A 19756-nucleotide genomic window follows, 5' to 3' on the forward strand; every position below is an offset into this window, starting at 1 on the left:
GCATAAAACATACAAATATGTTCAATAGCAGACTTAAAGATACTTGACAATTCCTGTAAAATTTAATCTTGATAATAGAGAAAAGACCCCAAAACCTTAATTCTCTGTTGTTCCCATTCTACAAATGACTCTCAGTGTTTGGCTAAAAAGAACTGAATTAGATGAGGAAATATGCTGATAATGTTAGTTTTAAATAAACGCAGGTCTAGGGGCTCCTGGGTGGCTCAGTGGGTTTAGCCTCTGCCTTCAGCTCAGGTCATGATCTCAGGGTCCTGGGATCGAGTCCCACATCGGGCTCTTTGCTCAGCGAGCAGCCTGCTCCCCGCTCTCTCTCTCTGCCTGCTGCTCTACCTACTTGTGATCTCTCTTTCTGTCAAATAAATAAGATCTTTAAAACACACACACACACACACACACACACACACACAGGTCTACACACTGTAGGTTTGTGCAAGTTTTGAACTTTCACAATGAGTTTGAAGAATATATTCAGAAGAAACCAGCCTGTACTTTTCAGAGTTTGGCCCTTTGGGGTCTTCCTAGAGCATGAATCTAGATGGGCATGTCAGAGAAGCACACACATAAATGTGTACATATATATATATTTGTCCCTTTGCTGATTGTCACCACTTTTCATCACTTTAGCATGGGATCATTTTCAACCTAAAGCACTTCCATCTTGTTAGAAATTGGTTTCTTACTCCTGGTTGATAATCAAACTCTATTTTACCTAATATATATTAGGTATTTTATATATATATATATATACATGTATATATATATATATAAAATATAATCATATAATAAGTATATTTTTTGAACTGATAAATGACAGCTCAGAAATAACTGTAAACAAAACAAACACTCTCTCATGTAGCAGAAAGTTTTGTTCATGTATTAAAGCAAGGACACTGTTCCATCTTTCACTTTGAGAAAAAAAAAAGAATAATAAAAATATGCACAGTTGCTTACTGCAGATACATTTTGATTTTCCATGAGAAAAAAAAAGGGTAAAAGATCACTCATAGATCCTTAATACTAAAACTCTCAATACTAAGATAAAAGTATGGGGGAATATATTTAATTTAAATTGGGAGTATACTCGTTAAGTAAAAATAGCCTCATTAAGTAAAAATAGTTTTGGCACACTAGTCATTAATTGAAGTGTATGTCTAAGATTTAAAACAAAGGACCAATTATGCCTCCTTCAATAGAAGAATTCATGTATTCCTTAACTGCATGTTTAATAACATAGTTTTACTTTAACTGAGGAATTACATAACTATAGAATTAAATCTGAACTTTTTATGCCATGGGAGTCCCAAGGTGAAAAGAACAGGTTTAATTCTTAGCTTTTTGTGTTGTTCTATTGAGGAGAAATGTTTTATTTAAAAATATGTTTTCTGAAAAAAAATAAAATAAAAATACATTTTCTGGGTGATTATCCATAAGTTTCTCATATTCAATATTCAATACCTATAGGGATTTTTCCTTCAAATTTCTTAGTTCCTCATATCTCTGTTAGCTAGAGTTATCATTTTAAGCCTTAGTTTTGCCCTTGCCGTGACAAAACAGAAATCACCCAAGTATACTCCATAGATGTAGGAAATAAAAATATTTAAATACATTTCTTGATATTTAAATGTATGTCTGAATAACTCCATCATCTCATAGCTATTCTTTGATTATGAAGCTGGATCTGTGTCTGCCTGTGAAGATTCATTATCTCTTTTCCGACGGGGCCCTGCCTTCTTCCCTCTTAGGTACCCACCCTCCTTCATATTCCCTTTTCTGGTCTCATCCAGCTCACTGCAGCCAACAGACCAAGCCGTGCCTTGCCCTGACTCCCATGGGCCTAAGCTAAGGTTGCTGTTTCTGTCGAAACTCCCCTTCCCTTGATTAAAAATAATAATAATAATAAAAAGATCCGTCAAATTCAATTTCACCTTCAGATTTCATCAGGATCAGGCCTCTTAGAAGCCTTCCATGATACCCCAAGGCTGTGTTTGTGCCTTTATGATAGCCTTGTGTCGTACTTAATGATGGTTTATCAAAGCACTTACCACACCATAGTAACCATGTGTCTCTCTTACCGTCCTCCTTTCTTTCAAGACCAATATCCCAGGCACGAAAGCCTGGATAATATCATGGTAAGCAATAAGCAAACAGGTCAATAAATACACATATAAATGCAGATTTAATGAAGTGCTTCATTATTACTCTAGATGGCATATGAACTAAGACTTTATTTAACAGACAACAATACACATTTTTAATACTCTGCCTCATTTCAGATAAATGTTAATTAGCTTATAATAAAAATAAAGCGCAGGACAGTAGCCAAAATCATAAGCAAATGTGAAAGATGAGGTAAATGTAAAGTAAAGGTAGAGGCATAAAATGGAACCAGAAATAAGAGCTAATGTAGTAATTATGAATTCAAATAATATTCATTTTGGTTCTAGTTCTACAATAGTATCTTACCCATTCCAACTCTGAATGGTGGGATTTTCTCTTTATTCGAGGTATTTGTCTGTCATCTGAAATTTCTTATAGTCTTAAGTCTGAGATGTCTGCCTAACTTCCAAGGTTTTGAAGAAAAGTTATGAATAGACTAAAAAGTTGGTCATTTCCCTAGAAAGCGTCCCTCTCCTCCCTCTCCCCAGGGACCTCTCATTTAAAGCTTTGATACAATTGTACTAAGTTACACTAATTGGTACATTCTTTCCCACATGTTTGGAGCTAGTTATAGTGGAAGATAAAGTGCACATTTGCATAAATGAATATGTATAAGATGCAAAATAATGCACAAATATGTGCCTATGATTTATTGGATCAAAACTTAGTTCACAATACACCCAAAAATATCTTTACTGTTTGACCATAAGAATATTCAATTCTATTTTACTAGAAATTGTGTGTGCAAAACATTTCTGATACCAAATAAAATAATCAATTTAAAATCTGACTGTCCTGAGTGAAAATTGAAATCATGTCTGGACATCTTTTTACCTTAATTTGGTTGACTTTATTTTTTTGTTGTTGTTGTTGTTATTAATTAACTTTCTTTTGTTCACGTCTGCTTTGTTCTTGAAAATAAGGGAAATTATTAAATATTTTAATCTCTTTGATCCTCAAATTTCTTATCTGTAAAAAAATGGAATTAGTGTTTCCTCTCTGTGGTGAAAGCACTATATAAATGTCAGGTTATCTTTATTAAATCTACCTGAGGGGCGCGTGGGTGGCTCAGTGGATTAAGCCACTGCCTTCGGCTCAGGTCATGATCTCAGGGCCCTGGGATCGAGTCCCGCATCGGGCTCTCTGCTCAGCAGGGAGCCTGCTCCCCCACCCCGGCCCCGCCTGCCTCTCTGTCTACTTGTGATCTCTCTCTGTCAAATAAATAAATAAAATCTTTTAAAAAAATGAATAAATCTACCTGAATAATTTGGTTAAAAAATTATATTGGAAGTAAATTACTCAACATATTATTTACTTATTGTTTTGGGAGAAAAAATGTAATGATGTAACAAACAATATTTTTTCTTCTGTCTAGTAGAATGGTTCACTAGGAGAACACCAATATTTTTAGTAATTTACTCCATCAATGACTATTTTTTGGGGGGGTTGCCTCCTATGGACCAGTTGCTATTATGTGATAAGAACATATCATTGTAAAAAGAAAGGAAAATCCCTTACTGCATAGAGCTTACATTCTAGAGTAAATATATCCAAAGAGAGAGAGATTTTTTCAATTGCCTACAGTGAGCCAGACACCATATATGTATATCATTTCATTTAATCCTTAACCAGCCTTGATAATTATGCATTATTGCCCTAAATTACATAATTGAAAATTGAGACTCAGGGGTAAAGTGGTTTCCCAAGGTCTGAAAACCAAGTAAATTATACAACAGGTGTTCAAGTAAGTAATATCTGACCATAAGGCCCACTATTGCCCAAACGGTTACTACTAACTGAAAGAATAACATAAATAGTACGTAGAACGAACAGGTTGTCACAAGATCAGAGAACCCAACCCTTCCACGGACGCATTCATTTGGAAGGGCAAGGTCTTACAGGCTTTCCTGAATTCTAATATCTGGGATCCTGCTTCCCTACAAAGATTTCCTTACTTTATTAGTCTTTGATACTTTCTAAATTTTCCAGCTTCGAGCTTTGGCTTCTAATAAGTCAACATTGGTGATTTTCTAGACTCTGGTGTCTGCTTTCTAAACCAGATTTTCACAGGTTTCTGTCTTTTACAATTTAGTTGAATCTATTAGCTTTTTGGAACTCATTTATTCTTCCATTTTCAGTTAACGATTAAAATTATGGGACTAAAATCTTTAAGGCTGCTTCTAGGAGTGGAATACGGATGCAATTAAAACAAAGAATCTCAGGGCCCCTGGGTGGCTCAGTGGGTTAAGCCTCTGCCTTCAGCTCCAATCATGATCTTAGGGTGCTGGGATCAAGCCCTGCATGGGAGGGGGGGGTGGTCTCTGCTCAGCAGGAAGCCTGCTTCCCTCCCCCTTTTCCTGCCTGCCTCTCTGCCTACTTATTTATCTGTCTGTCAGATAAATAAAAAAAATCTTTAAAAAAAATAAATAAAACAAAGAATCTAACTATAATCCACTAGCTCCCTCTGGCTTAGCTAATCAACCAGTTTAAAATTTGTTCTTTCTTGTTTTGTGTGTTTATGTGTTTTAATCTCTCAAGATCTGGTTATGATAAAGGTCACAACTCCTTTTTATTATTTTCCCTTGTTTTTCATTTTGACAAGAAAATTTTATGGGGCCCCTAAGTGGCTCAGTTAGTTAAGCAGTTGCCTTTGGCCCAGGTTATGATTCCAGGATCCTGGGATGGAGGCCCACATCGGGCTCTCTGCACAGTAGGGAGCCTACTTCTCCCTCTCCCTCTGCTTGTGCTCTCTCTCTGGCTCACTCACTGTCTCTCAAATAAATAATAAAATCTCAAAAAAAGAAAGAAAAAAAAGAGAAAATTTTATACATACAACATATGTATGTAGATGTGTATATATATATTTATGTAAAAATACATATAAATATGTTTATATATTATATGTATATATATTAAAAATATAAATTTATATGTATATATAAAAGAATAAAAGAAAGTACACATAAAGACAAGGAGACTAATCACCTACAAAATCTCCCTACTCAGAAACAAGCTTTGTATTACTATCCTATAATAAGTAAGACTTTCTGTAAATAATTCAAAATTTGTTGATTTGTTCAATTAACCAACTCACCCTATCAATATAAAATAAGTCAATTATATTAATTATTCCACTAAATTGCTGTTTAATTAAATTGGATAGAAATCCACGTGAAAGTACTATAGATACAAAGTATATGGCAAATATGTAATTTATTGTATGCATGTAGTTTATATATATGTGTGTGTGTGTATATATATATATGGCAGACATTTTAGATAAATAGTAAAATATTAAACATTTCTAACTCAAAGGGAACCTAAATCTCTTTCTCAAATTAACTTACTGCATAACGGCATCTACCAGAGCTTATGAAAATTTATTACATTTCATCTTGAACCCCATTTGGGAAAAGGGACAAAGTTTCTCTTCAAATTATACCTCACAAAGCTACTGCAATTCTATATGCACATCATATTGATTAATAACAGTGAAAAGAAGCTCTGCCTTCGACTTGGCACGATTCTATCTTCAGGGAATCATCAGGTTATCAGGAGATGTGCAGTTCCGTGCTGGTAACAGAGACCACTGTGCTCAATTTTGGGATTTGACAAACTAAAGTTTATTCAGTAGGCTTTGGCTAATTTCCTTTGGGAAATCAGCTCAGTAAAATCCATAGATAGTGCTCAATTTTTGACTTTTAAAGGGACAAATTCACAAAATTAACACTTTACAAACCTCTTCATAACCAGGAACACAATATAGGCATACACTTATACACCTACACGGCTAGAAATCACTGTTATCTGTGTGATATAATCATTCCAAACTAAGGCAAAATTTAGGTCTTGACCAGAAGTTTGAACAGAACTCATCAGTTATGTAAAATATTGATCCCACATGTATAAATCTAATTAGTCAATCGATATTGTTTGTGGCACATTTAGGGAAAGGTGAGCTATCAAATGTATCATTTAGGAAGGAGCAGAAGATAAAACTGATAGTTTAAAATCATTAAAAAGTCCTGTTGGGTTCACTTTTTAAAAAGATGTGAGCTGTATTAATATTATGTTGGCACCACTGTTTCCATTTATGACTGTACTTTTTCTAACTGAAATATGTTGTTAAAAAAATACAGTCCATGATTCTAATTTATTTTTTTAATAAATTTATTTATTTATTTTAGAGAGAGAAAGAGAAAGAGAGAGAGAGTAGAGAGGGAAGGGCAGAAGGAAAGGAAGAGAGAGAATCCCAAGCAGACTCCCTGCTGGGCTTGAAGCTCACCCTGAGATTATGACCCAAGTGGAAATCAAAAGTCCTACATTCCACCTACTAAGCCACCCAGGCATCCCAGTAGTTATAATTTCAAAAGCACCTCCTTTTTTTTTTTTTTTTAACTTTCCCTCTTTTCCTTCCTAAATTGAAATTGATTAGCAAAGTCTTCTTTCCTATCTCTTCTTAGGTGTTTGGCACCCTACAAAAGCCACTGAGGCATCCCGTTCGGCTGATGGAATATCTACGCTCTTCTTCAAACCTTCTTGCTCTTGTCCTGTATTGAAAGATAATTCACCAAAAGTTCCTCCTCTTTCCACACATCTTGGAAGCAGAGACACCAAACACTTGCCTTGGTTCCTGACTATCTTTTTGAGAATGTTTGTGTAGTGAACAGTCTTGAAAGACAGAAGTAGTTCTCCCCATGCAGCAAACAGCAGGTTTGTTTACAGTCCAGTATAATAAAGATAAGTTCTCCCTCAGCAGCAGAGGGGCGGTTTGCTTGCTGCCATTATAAAAATGAAACAAAACAAAACAAAACCGACTTTCCTAAGCTCAGGAAGCTTCAGCTATTACATACACCCACTGTGTGAATCGGTGTCACCTAGCCCTCCTTGTATCACTCTGGAGTAACTAGAGCTCGGGGACCTGATGTAAAATAAATAAATAAAAATAAAAAGACAATACTCTGGCTACTGTTATCATGAGTAACAAACTGCCCTTTGTCTGTTTTCTGCCAGCATCCACGAAACTGTGGCCAATCTTTCACAATTCCTGACATTTTGTTTCCCCAGTTTTTGTCCAGCTTTTTATGTAGATTCTCTTCTACACCCAGATCCTTTAGATGTCGACTCATTTGGTTGGTCTATTTTGCTTTTATTTCAATTTTCTCCACATGTCTGTCTCCTTAGTTGACCTTTCTGTCCAAGGTTCCCATTTTTCCAGGAAAAAAAGAGGATCTAATTAAATGATAAGTGACAAGGAATTAAAGACAGAGGGGAAAAAAGGATGAAAGAGAAAGTGAATACAAAGACAAGTGTGGGTTATATACATGGAGCACAGGACCACGAGAACTCATACAACAGCTGGGTTTTTTATTCAATCCCCATTGGAGACATCGTTTTAGAGATATATTGGGGCTGAGGGCTGAAGGAGCTGCATTACTGGTGGGGGGGTGCCTTGATTTTCTGACAGTTGGACTCTACCTTTTCATTTCTTAGTGTTCACTTCTAAAAATATTACTTCTTTACATCTTTTTCCAACCCTTCAACAATAAAATCAGTAGACTTATGTCAGGTAAATACAGTTAGTGATAAAATAATCAGGAATTTTTACTTGCTTATTATTTCTATTTCAGCGAGTTCCAGAAGGATGAGCAGTAGTAGCTCCTGCAATGGGAGTCCTGAGAATCAGAAGAAACTTATTATAGATGTATATTTCCAGGTCATATGCCCCATAGATTCTGGTTTAGTAGAGTTGATTTTCATTTTTGGTCAGCTTCTTTGGTGGATCAGCTAAAGTTTGTCTACAGAATATGAGAAACTCTGCTCCACAAACCACCTCTTGATCTGATATTATGCACATTTGTTTCGTCTCAAAGAGATAGTTCAACCCCAAATACACAGATTAGTCACTCAAAAGTGTTAGTTGATGGCAGTGATTTCCTGTGGCAGACACTCCACTGTCAGGTGTGTTTTCATAGTTATTTTTTGGTCCATGAAATTAAAAGACTCATATTAATATGAAAAAAAAAACCCACCTACTTAGTTTAAGCGTTTTGTAATATATTTGGAATGATTCCTTCTAATGATATGTGCATTATTAGCAATGGCTATATGCATAAAGGTATATAAGTGGAATGAAAAAAAATATTGGAAGCTATAGCTTATAAACACCTTTAGTAAAATACTGTTATCCTAAGAGTATCTTATTTGAGTAAGTTAATGTGAAAATTTTTGAGAGAGAAATAAGGGGGTATTTTTGAAAAATACAGATTATTTCAATCATTGCTATTGGGATAATAAGATATAAAATAGGATGTTAGTAAAAAATATCTGATACCAGTGTTTGAGATGCATGCAGAGAGGGTGTAAAATAAGGGCATTCGTAGATCTGCAGGTATCGCTCTAATAATGATGCTCATGGGAATATTCCTGATGCATTTTCTCAATATTTTTCAAACTAAATAGAATTAAATAACCCACGTAATAGAAATATCACAATAGCTCTTCCCCTTGAGTACAGACCAGCATATTTAATTTCCATCAGGTTCGATAGGGAGTTTTACACTTAAATTCAATCAGCATATAATCTAGGTGAAACTCATGAGAACAAAGAAAATGCCATGAATCTACCATCCTCTAGAGATTTTGTATACATTTCCATCTGCATATCAGACTGAACTACTGTGGGATTACTTGGGACAACGAATGTTACATAAAACAATTTGATTGATATTCTAATATGTACACACTACCACTATCGATAGGTGGTTTTTATCAATTAGAGCACCTCTGAAAAAATAGCAACATAAATTCAGACAGAATATGTCAGATATTCATCTTTTCACTAAAGTTACGTGGACAAAAGTTGACAGGACTTACAGTTTACGACAACTTTTACTTTTTTCACATCTGGGAATGACACATCGTTTTCTGCACTGCATTCATATTCTCCAGCCTGGTCCCTTGTAATTCCATAAATGTCCAAATATTGTCCATTTTCAAATGGTTTTGCTACAAGAAAAAAAAGTACAGCATGTTTAATTGTAGCCGCCTGAGGCTTCATTCATATAAAATAACAATCTCCTGTCTTCCTATTAGATACTGCTGACAAAAACAATCCCAAATGCAACTGGGGAATTATTAAGCCCTTTGTTCTCCTATGTTCAGAGGAAAAGTCAGAGAAAAAAAGCAGAAACTGAACAAGGGATACTATAACAACTGTTTCCCCAGAACAGGATATACATGTGTTCTTTTTAATTGATTGTGGTCTCCTAACCTCGTCACACATCAAATAGAGTTCTGCACATTTCTGTAATTGAGTTCAACAACCTTCTAGCAGTGTAGATGAAACTCACTAATATGGCTTGGTACATATTGACTTTTATACAGTGTAAGCTAGCAAGCTGACACTTAACCTAACTAAACGTTGCTTTTCTTTTGGGAAAATTCCATACTCATTCTCAAGGTTTCAAGCTAGATGGCTTGATAAGTTTAGAGGCACATTAAACGATTGCTGCATTTCAGTTTCCAAAATTATTAAATTTTTAAGGGAGGCACACTGTATGTATTATATATAATCTATCCAATAAATTTTAAGAAAAAAATATGGTTCTGAAACTAAGGGTTAAGTAGTGGTAAAAACTAAGCTATCTTTATTTTTTAATATTCTAGGGAAAATATTCTTATTTGACTAAAAATCACACTAGAGTAAAAATATAAGGGCATAATCCAAAATGAAAAAAATACTTGCAAATGAATGAAATTTGGAAAAAAGAGAATCCTTTCTGAAATAATAGATTTTTATTTATTTGAAAGCAGAGACTCAGGCAGGAGGGATCCTGATTATCAGAGATGGGGTGGAGGAAGAATGAGCTTATGTGAATTTCTGCGGTGGGAGGGGAGGCTCTTCTCCCTCCTTATATAAGCCCTGAAAAATCACATTTCAGTATATACCAAAGAGAACTGGAAAATGATACAATGATTCCCTTAAACAGTCTGTTTTCAAAAGTCAACTTTATTTTTGTTTTTAGTCTACTCTCTTGCCAAAACAATTGTATGGCTATAGAAGTTAGAAAACTAGTAAAAAGACTCAATTTTATCTGAACAAAGCAAAATAGAATACAGTTATGGTGCTCCAAATCCAAAATCTATGTCAATTAACAAAAAAATATTTTTCCTTTGGGCTCCCTTGTCTGAGCCAGTATCAGTCACTATACTGTTTGTTCTCAGGTAGCTATGATTTTGTTAATTGAAACCTGGAGTGTTTAGAATATATATGATTACATCATTTCTCCATTTTTACCTGGCTGCTCCTAAATTGTAGATAGTGAAGAGTTACACTTCTAAGATGATAGTTGGCTGATATATTAATTCAGTCACACAGAGGTGAGTTTACAAAAGTAGCAATTGTCCTCAAATCCATATTCTTAAAATCTGATTTTATAACTATTTTCTTAGCTCAACCTAATGCCCTTATCTGACTCTATACACTAATATAATATTGATTTTCTATTGTTTCCTTCTTTTTATCTTATTTTCACCCTTATAATGAAGATTAGTTAGGTTTAAACATGTCTATAAAAACTATTGAAATATAGGGAGGACAAAATCCTTACTCACATCCAAGAATTTTTAGAGTGTAACTTAAATTATAAAGTAAAGGGATATTAAATGAAAATTAAAGTATGGGTAAAACTGATATACCATGACTAAATAACCTAGTCGGGCAGGTAAAATGAAGCCTATCATGTGTGAAAAGGTAAAAAACTGTGAAACTTTGTAAAAACAGATTTACTAGGTTCTAATTTGTTTTCAATATTAAAATGTTACATGAACATTCCTATTTCACATCTATTGAATATTTGTTCCTGGAAGGGGTGTGTGTGTGTGTGTGTGTGTGTGTGTGTGATTAATTGCCTAAAACAGCACTGAAGGATAGCTTTTAGCTTTGAGTTTCTGATAGGGATCACAGACTATGAGGGGTCTTTTATAATCTGCTTTCTCTCTTCTCCTTATTTAGTTCTTCTTTCTGCTGCCTGGATTCTTTATTCTTCAGTTCACCCTGATAACTTCTTTCTTCTTCCAGGGTCTCTGATTAAGCAGTATGTCCTCAGAGAAACTTTTCCTGATTTGGTCACTACTCAATCTAGTAACTCCGTGTTACTTCCAAAAATACATCAAAAAAGCCTGCGCATGGCATAAACATGTTTGCTATTACTTATTTAACCACAAACCACTTTTAAAATACTTATCTTTCTGTTATACTATGAATTTTTGATATAGAGGGTCCTGGAGTGGCTCAGTCGGTTGAGCTTCCAACTCTTGGTTTCGGTTCAGGTCATGATCTTAGGGTCCTGAGACAGAGCCTGGAGTCAGGCTCTATTGTCAGCCGAGAGACTGCTTGAGATTCTTTCCCTCTCCCTCTATCCCACTCCCGGCTTGTGTGTCCATGCTCTCTCTCAAATTAATTATTCTTAAAAAAAAAAATATCCTGTGTGAGGTGCTCGGGTGGCTCAGTTTATTAAGTGTCTGCCTTCAGCTCAGGTTGTAATCCCGAGATCCTGGGATCCAGCCCTGCAATGGGCTCCCTGCTCCGTGGGGAGCCTCTCTCTTCTACCTCTGCTTGCTGTTCCTCTTGCTTGTGTTCTCTCTCTGAATAGATGAAATCTTTAAAAAAAATCGTGTGACTTAAAAGGTTACATCTTATTCTATTTTTAATATGGTCTCTATGCACATTTGTTGACTATGTCATTAAAGAAAAACAACACGATAGAAAGTCCAGAAAATATGACATTTCATTAGAAATTAATTTTATTATTCAAATAATTGTTATCCATGACACCATAAATAAAAATAGTATTTATCTTTTATTGAATCCTTATTATGGGTAATGTACCATGATAAATGCTTTTTTCTCTTTTTTTAAGGATTTATTTATTTATTTTAGAGAGTAGGGGGGGAGGAGCAAAGGTAGAGAGAATCTGAAGCAGACTCCCTGCTGACTGTGGGGCCTGACTTGGGGCTTAATCTCACAATCTCACAATGCTGACAACATGACCTGAGCTGAAATTGAGTCAAACACTTAAGTGACTGAGCCACCTAGGCACTATGATAAATGCTTTTCATTATGAATTCCTCAGCTAACCTTAGGTCAATGCATCAGGTAGGTTCTATCATGTGGAATAAGATTCTATATGGTTAAAGAAGTTAAATATCTTGTTAATGGACCCAGTGTTGGATATGAAAGTCAGAATTCCAAAACGTACAGGCCTGATCTGTACGCCACTGAAATGCTGATTAGTTTTCTCACTTGTAAATGGTAATAATAAAAATGCTTATTTACTGCAAAAACTAAATTAGGCCATATATGTATAATCCTTGCTCTCAGGACTATAAAGCATTATATGGATATTGATTTAATCTCTGAATTATCAGTTTCCCATAGCTGCCATAACAAATGACCACAAATTTACTGGATTAAAACCATCCAAATTTATTATCTTATAGTTGTGTAGGCCAGAAGTCCAGAATAGGTCCATGGTAACTAGAACAAAGGGTCTTCCAAGGATATTTGTGTCCTAATTTTTGGAGTCTGTGATTCCGTTAGCTTTCATGGAAAAAGGGACTTTGCAAATGTATTAAGTACATTGTGTTAAAGAGACTATGATAAAAGGCTTAGTCTCATCATATGAGTCTTTAAGTGTAGTATGTGGAAGAGTGGGTCAGTGAGATGTGACATGAGGAGTCACCACCACTGACTTTGAAGACGAAGGAAGTGGAACACGAGCCAAGGAAAGCTGTGTCCTCTAGAAACTGGGAATGGCCCTCAGCTGACAGCAAAAAATTGATTCTCCTCCAGAACTAAAAAAAGAACACAGCCTGTCAATACTTTCCTTTTAATCTGGTGAGACCAGTATCAGATTTCTGAACTACAGAAGTGTAAAATAGAAGTGTTTTAAGCCACTAACTTTGTAGTGATTTGTTACAGCAATGATACAGAATTAATTCAGGGCCTCCTTGTACTGTCAGCAGTGCAGGATTCCTTTCTGGAGGCTCGTTTACTCATTTGGGATGCTGGGAGAATTGTTTCTTGCTACAGTGGTACCGAGAACCTCATTTCCTTGGTGGAAGGCCACTCTTAGCCTCTAGAGGTCCCCTCATTTTCTGCCTCATAGCCCCTTCCTTCATCTTCCAAGCCAGCAAATGGTGGGTTAAGTCCTCTCGCACTTTGAATCCTCAGGGCTTCTTCTCCAGGTGCATCTCTCTGAAGGGCTCTTCTGTCTTCTCTTCTACTTTTAAGGACTCCTGTGCTTCAATTGAGTCCATCTGCCTAATCCAAAATAATCTTCTCATCTTTAGTTCTTAACTTCAATCGCATCTACAAAGTCTCTTTACCATGTAAGGTAACATAGTCACAGTTTCCAGGGATTAGGACATGGATATCTCTGGGGCCATTATCCCGCCAACCACACTTGTTCAGTAAACTTGCAGTTATTTTGCACATACAAATTGTGATCTGCCTAGAATTTTCAAAGACAGCAGGATAAGAAAATGTGTGGTCAATTGATGCAGTTGCTGAGTTCATTAATACCTCTGAAAAATATGAGTGAAGTTCAGAAAAATAAATTTAATTAAGACATTCTTTTGGAAGCTAATGCTTTTCAGGAAGACGTACTGCAAACCTAACAGGTAATGTGATTCGGGGAAGTGTTATTAGAGCACAGAAGTAGTACAGTTTGAAGAAGCAATTAGAGGAGGGTGTATGGCAGATAAAATCATGGAAGCCACCTACTGAAATGATTGCAACAGGGGTTTCAGAAGCAAACAAAAACAACCAGTAAATAAATAGCTCAGCATTTTGATTTGTTTTTTTAAGTATGTATAATAGTCCACCAGACAGTAATGAAGGGAAGTTCTAAAGTCAGCTCAGAATCATTTCCTTCCTGCCTGCCTGGCTCCTTTCTTTCCATTCAAATGACATTATTTGTGCCATGATCACTGACCAGTGAACAAAACTGTTTTCATTTCAAAGAGCTTATAATTTACGATGGAAACAAAAATATAAGCAGGCAATTTCAATAAAGTGATAATTATATTTGGAGTAAATATAGATACTATGCTGTCATAATTGTGCTTGTATAACTTTAAGAAAAAATTTGAAAAATGTGTTCAGGCCAGAGCATTCTTATAGTGGAAGGACTTGCACGCCTTTGAAGGAACATGTCTGCCCTTTAACTTCAAGAATAATTAGAATGCTATAAGTAAAAGATTATAACAAATTTGAATATATATTTTTAAAGATTTTATTTATTTATTTGACAGAGAGAGAGACAGATCACAAGTAGGCAGAGAGGCAGGCAGAGAGAGAGAGGAGGAAGAAGGCTCCCTGCTTGAGCAGAGAGTCCGATGCGGGGCTCGATCCCAGGACTCCGAGATCATAACCTGAGCCGAAAGCAGAGGCTTTAACCCATTAAGCCACCCAGGCGCCCCACAAATTTAAATATTTTGAAATACTGTATTTTAAAAGAACTCTGGAATTCTGCTCCCAGTTACATTAAAGAATAAAGATCAAACCTCCTTCCTTGCCATAAGCCACTAGAGAAATGGATAGAATATATAAAACAACTCATTGCAGACACTGGTCAACAGGCTGAACAAAACTGTGATCCCTGAAGCGAACAAGGTGACCATAACTTTCTATCTAGAGGTAATTTTCACCTCCCTGTGCCCAGTGATATTGTTGACTTGAGCAAAGAAAAGCTGGAATTCCGGCAGGCCACAGGGCCCGAGTGTTAGTAGTACAGAGTTCTAGAGAGAAGGAACACATGGTGACAGAAAACGAACCAACCAACTTATCAAACAAACAAAAAAAAACTATAGAAATCTATACATGCTTCCTTGTCTTTACTGCAGATGAGGCTGTACATGCATAGGGAGAAATCCCAAACTGGGAAAGAATGACTGGAGAATTCGTAAGCTGAACAATTCCTAGAGTTTGAACAAGTTGAAGAGATATTTGATCTCTGACCAGAATGGGGCAGGCCTCTGTAATTATTCACTGAAGGCTCTAGAGTCTTAGTAGTGGGACTTTAAAAAAAAGCTGGAGCAAAGACTCTTTTAGACTTGTTCTTTAAAGCTTAAAAACAGGGTTCAATGGACCAAAATTATCTCTAAATTATACAGCTTAACATAAGAAAAAGGAAGGACATTTTTAAAGGAATAAAATACACCCTAGACAACCAACAAGCTAACAGTGCAATGTTTAATAGCCAGTTTAAAAAATTACTACATATTCAAATAAGCAGGAAACTGTGAACAATAACTAGGAGAAAAATCAGTCAATAGAAAGAGATCTAGAAGTGACAGAATTGATAGAACCATCAGACAAAGATGTTAAAATAGCCCCCACTATAACTATGTTCAAGTATTTAAGGTAAAGTGTGAATATAATAAGGAAAGAAATGGAAAACAGGAAAAAAAAATAATCCAGTGAAAACTCCTGACAGAAACACAAACTATCTCAGATGAAATATCAATTGGCTAAAAATAACAGCAGATTAGACAGTGAAGAAAAAAAGATTAAACTTAAAAGCATAGCAAGAGTATTTAGTATAAATCCAACCTGATATACTACATATGAGGAAAGAGAAGTGACTATTTTTCAGACTAATCTGAAAATATAACCCAGTTGACAACAGTACAACCTCAGAATAAAAGTCTAAAATTGGTTCTGTAAGCTTCAACCTTAAGAAGCTAGGAAAATGACAAAACCTAAAATGAATAGAGTTCTGAAAATAATAGTGAAACTTAGCCAAGTTAAAAATGGACAATCAGGGGTGCCTGGGTGGCTCAATGAAGTAAAGCCTCTGCCTTCGGCTCAGGTCATGACCCCAGCGTCCTGGGATCGAGCCCTGCATCGAGCTCTCTGCTCTGTGGAGATCCTGCTTCCTCCTCTCTCTGCCTGCTTGTGATCTCTCTCTCTCTCTCAAATAAATAAATAAAATCTTGAAAAAAAAAAAGGACAATCAATAGAGAGAATCAATGAAACCAAAAGCTAATCTCTCAAAAGATCACTGAAAAGGAAAAACAACCAGACTGATAAAGAATAAAAAGAAAGACCACACAACTCACCAATAGCAGAGATGAAAAAGAGGACATTACTACATTTATAAGAACAACTGAATGGCTACTAAGGAAATATTAAGAAAAAAAAACAACACCTACCATTTAACTCAAGAATTTAGATGACATGGGCAAATTCCTTAAAAGACATGAATCTTCTAAATGATTTGAAAGAAAAGGTAAAATCTCAATATTCAAAACACATTCAAGGAAAAGAAATTGAATTTGTAATTTAAAAAATTACGAACAAAGAAAACTTCAAGATCATGTTTATTAAGATTTTAAGAAAAGAATAATACCATGCATACAAAATTTTCCTGAAAATGAAGGAGGGGGAAATTCCCCAGTTCATTTTATCAGGCTAGCATTATCCTTAATATCCAACTAAAGATGCCACCCCCCCCCCACAAAACCTTATAAACATTGACACAAAAATATTGTGACAAATATTTAGTAAACAAATCCAGTAATACTTAAAATGATAATACACCATGACCAAGTGTGGTTTATCCCAGGTTTGAGAGGCTGGTTGGACAACTAAAAAAAATTAAACAATATAATTCACTACATTAAGAAGAACAACAATTTTAGTATATGTGCTGCCAAAGCGAGCACAAGAAGAACAACAAAAATATACAAATATCTCTAGATAAATCATTGAAAAAATTCAATAGCTGTTCAAGGTAATAAAAGTTTCAGGAAACTGAGAATTGTATGGTACTTTCTCAATCTGATAAAAACTTTTATGAAAACCCTACATCTGACCTCATATAGAATGACGTAAGGGTAAACAGTGTCTCATCCAAGATGAGGATCAAGGCAATACTGTCCACTCTGACCCCTATCTCATATCTTATACATAAAGTAACGCAGCTATCACCACTGACCTAAATGTGAATCATAAAACTGTAAATATTCTAGAAGAAAACAAAAGAGAGAATCTTTACGACCTTGACTTGCCCTAAGAATTCTCAGATATGACACCGGGAGCACAGGCCATACAAGAAGATATTGATAAACTGGATTTCATCAAAAGTAAATAATGTTTGCTGTGCAAAAAGCACCATTAATTAATGGCAAGCCATATAATGGGTGAAAACCTTGTAAATTACATATTAGACAGAGGACTTGTATCCAAAATATATAGGAACTCTCAAAATTCAGTAAAAACGTACCACCTAATAAGGAAATGGGCAAAACATTAGATTCTGCTGCATAAATATTAGAATGGCTAAAACAAGCAAACAAAAATGGATTAGTGCTGGCAGGAAACACCATATCTACAGCTCTCCTACATTGTTGGTGGGAAATGTGAAATGATGCAGTCCTTCCGGAAAATAGCTTACCAGTGTATTGACCATGTTACTTAGATATCTCACGCCTAAAAAAATGCACACAAAAGCCTGTATACAGATGTTTACATTATTATTTTAAGTTTTTAAAAATTTACTTGAGAGAGAAAGAGAGCATGCATGAGTGGGGAGATAGAGAATCTTCAGCAGACTTGGACAGGCAACAGCGCTCGAGACGGGGCTTTATCTCAGAACCCATGAGATCATGACTTGAGCCAAAACCAAGAGTCTGACATTCAACTAGTTTTACCTCCTAGGTGCCCCTGTTTATATTAGTTTTATTGACAATTATTAAAAAGTAGAAACAAGCCAAATGTCACTTTAACCAGTAAACAATTAGTAAACAAATTAATTAGTAAAAAAAACTTTGGTAACTCCATACAATGCAATACTATTTGACAATAAAATTATTCATATATACATAACTCGGATGGATCTCAAATACATTTTGCTAGATGAAAGATGCTAGACTAAAAGGTGATAAGTATGGTTTCATATATAAGACAACATTCTGGAAATAGCAAAACTGTAGAGGTAAAGAATAGATCAGGTTTTGCCAGGATTGGGGGATGTGGACTACAGAAGGGCAGAGTGAAGGAATTTCTTAGAGAGATAAAACTATTCTGTATCTTGACTGCGGGTGTGGAGACATGAGGACTCATTTGTCAAAACCCATAGAATTTTATACTATAAGAAGTGGTTATTTGTGTAAATTTAAAGACAAAAGCCTATTGATATACTACCACACAGCCACTAAAATGGACAAATTTACAAGATTCGCAATACCAAATATTAGTAAGAATGTGGACCATGTAGCACAGCTCTCTCTTAAGAAGGCACATCAAAATCCCTGTTTTTCCAGTGCTTTCAGTCCTACAGGGAAGGCAAGAATTTTAGGAGTATTCTAATTTGGTTCTTGGTTAATCACATTTTAGAAGTTCCATAGAGGTGATGTGAATTACACCTCATTTTGCTATCTGTTGCCTTAGGATTTCAGCTGAAGGTTCCATTTTAGCATCTTATTATATTAGCTTCATGATCTAGGGCTTTCTGTGAATAATACCCTCTCTACTCCAAGCTCTGGCCAGAGAATAGAACTTTGACTTCTTTGGTTTATAATTATTATTACAAGTTCACATACAGAAATAGTATTCATAAAAATTACCTGAAGGAAATTCATTCATTTCTTTAGCTATTTAAAATTTTTCTTTTAAGAGTAAGCTGGTATATTAAAAAGCTATACACATTTTGGTTCCTATTGAATTTCCTTTACCAAACCTTGCTTTGGTGTTATCACTCCAGTCTTCATTGAGAGACAGTATAAGAAAGACCATATGAAACTTCCTATTACATTTTTATCAGAAAAGTAACTGAGGTCCTGCTGTTATAATCAATGTATCGCCTTTCTGAGGATCCATGGGAGAAATTCTCTGTGCATCTTAGTACCAGGAAAAGCTCTGTTTCTGACATCCTAATTTGCTTTGATATTATAATCCATGATCTTATAAACTGTTTCTCTTTTTTCTAGGCTGCTAGGAAATTTAAAGTCAAGATAAAGGAAAAAAATATACTTTTGATGTCTCTATGCTTAATGGTGTTTTGAAGATTATTAAGTAATATGTGGACAGATCAGGACATCATAAATAAGAATAGCCAAAGCTATTTGGAAAATAGCTATATTACATATAATGGAAGAGAACTGTGTTAGAATCAAATAGATTAGACAATTTCCTATTGGATATTACCATGGAGCCTTTGGATCTTACCTTGTGTACAAACAGAACTATTCACTCAGCATACAGAAAACAAAGAAGCATGGTGTCTAATAGGAAGGCTATAATAATTGGGATGTCATCTCAAGATCATCAAATAACATTTAAGTGAATAAACATGGTGATGCTTCCAAGTCATTTAGCATCTTGAGGAAGTAGATATATATCCACAGTTATTGCAAAATATATTATTATGGATGATCTTGTCAGAAAAAGAAAAGAGAAAATAGATACTTTATAACAATAATAGAGAAGGAGGTAATTAAGACTGTGGGCTTCAGAGTAGATGCATTAGGTGTCAGTGATATGGATCAATTTTTAACTTTTCTCAGGGTC

The 19756-nt window shown here is 35.3% G+C and overlaps 1 protein-coding gene across 1 annotated transcript in view; it reads right to left on the bottom strand.

Moving 5' to 3' along the window:
* NEGR1 (neuronal growth regulator 1) overlaps positions 1–19756 on the bottom strand; it is an 844643-nt gene that overhangs the window by 278146 nt on the left and 546741 nt on the right. The window contains exon 4 of the mRNA XM_004763022.2: positions 9055–9186. Within this exon, the coding sequence (XP_004763079.1) occupies positions 9055–9186 (132 nt within the window). The remainder of the gene's footprint in view (positions 1–9054; positions 9187–19756) is intronic.

Source organism: Mustela putorius, unplaced genomic scaffold (assembly GCF_011764305.1).
Source record: "Mustela putorius furo isolate JIRA1106 unplaced genomic scaffold, ASM1176430v1.1 tig00003853_pilon_pilon_pilon, whole genome shotgun sequence".
Taxonomy (NCBI): Eukaryota; Metazoa; Chordata; class Mammalia; order Carnivora; family Mustelidae; genus Mustela; species Mustela putorius.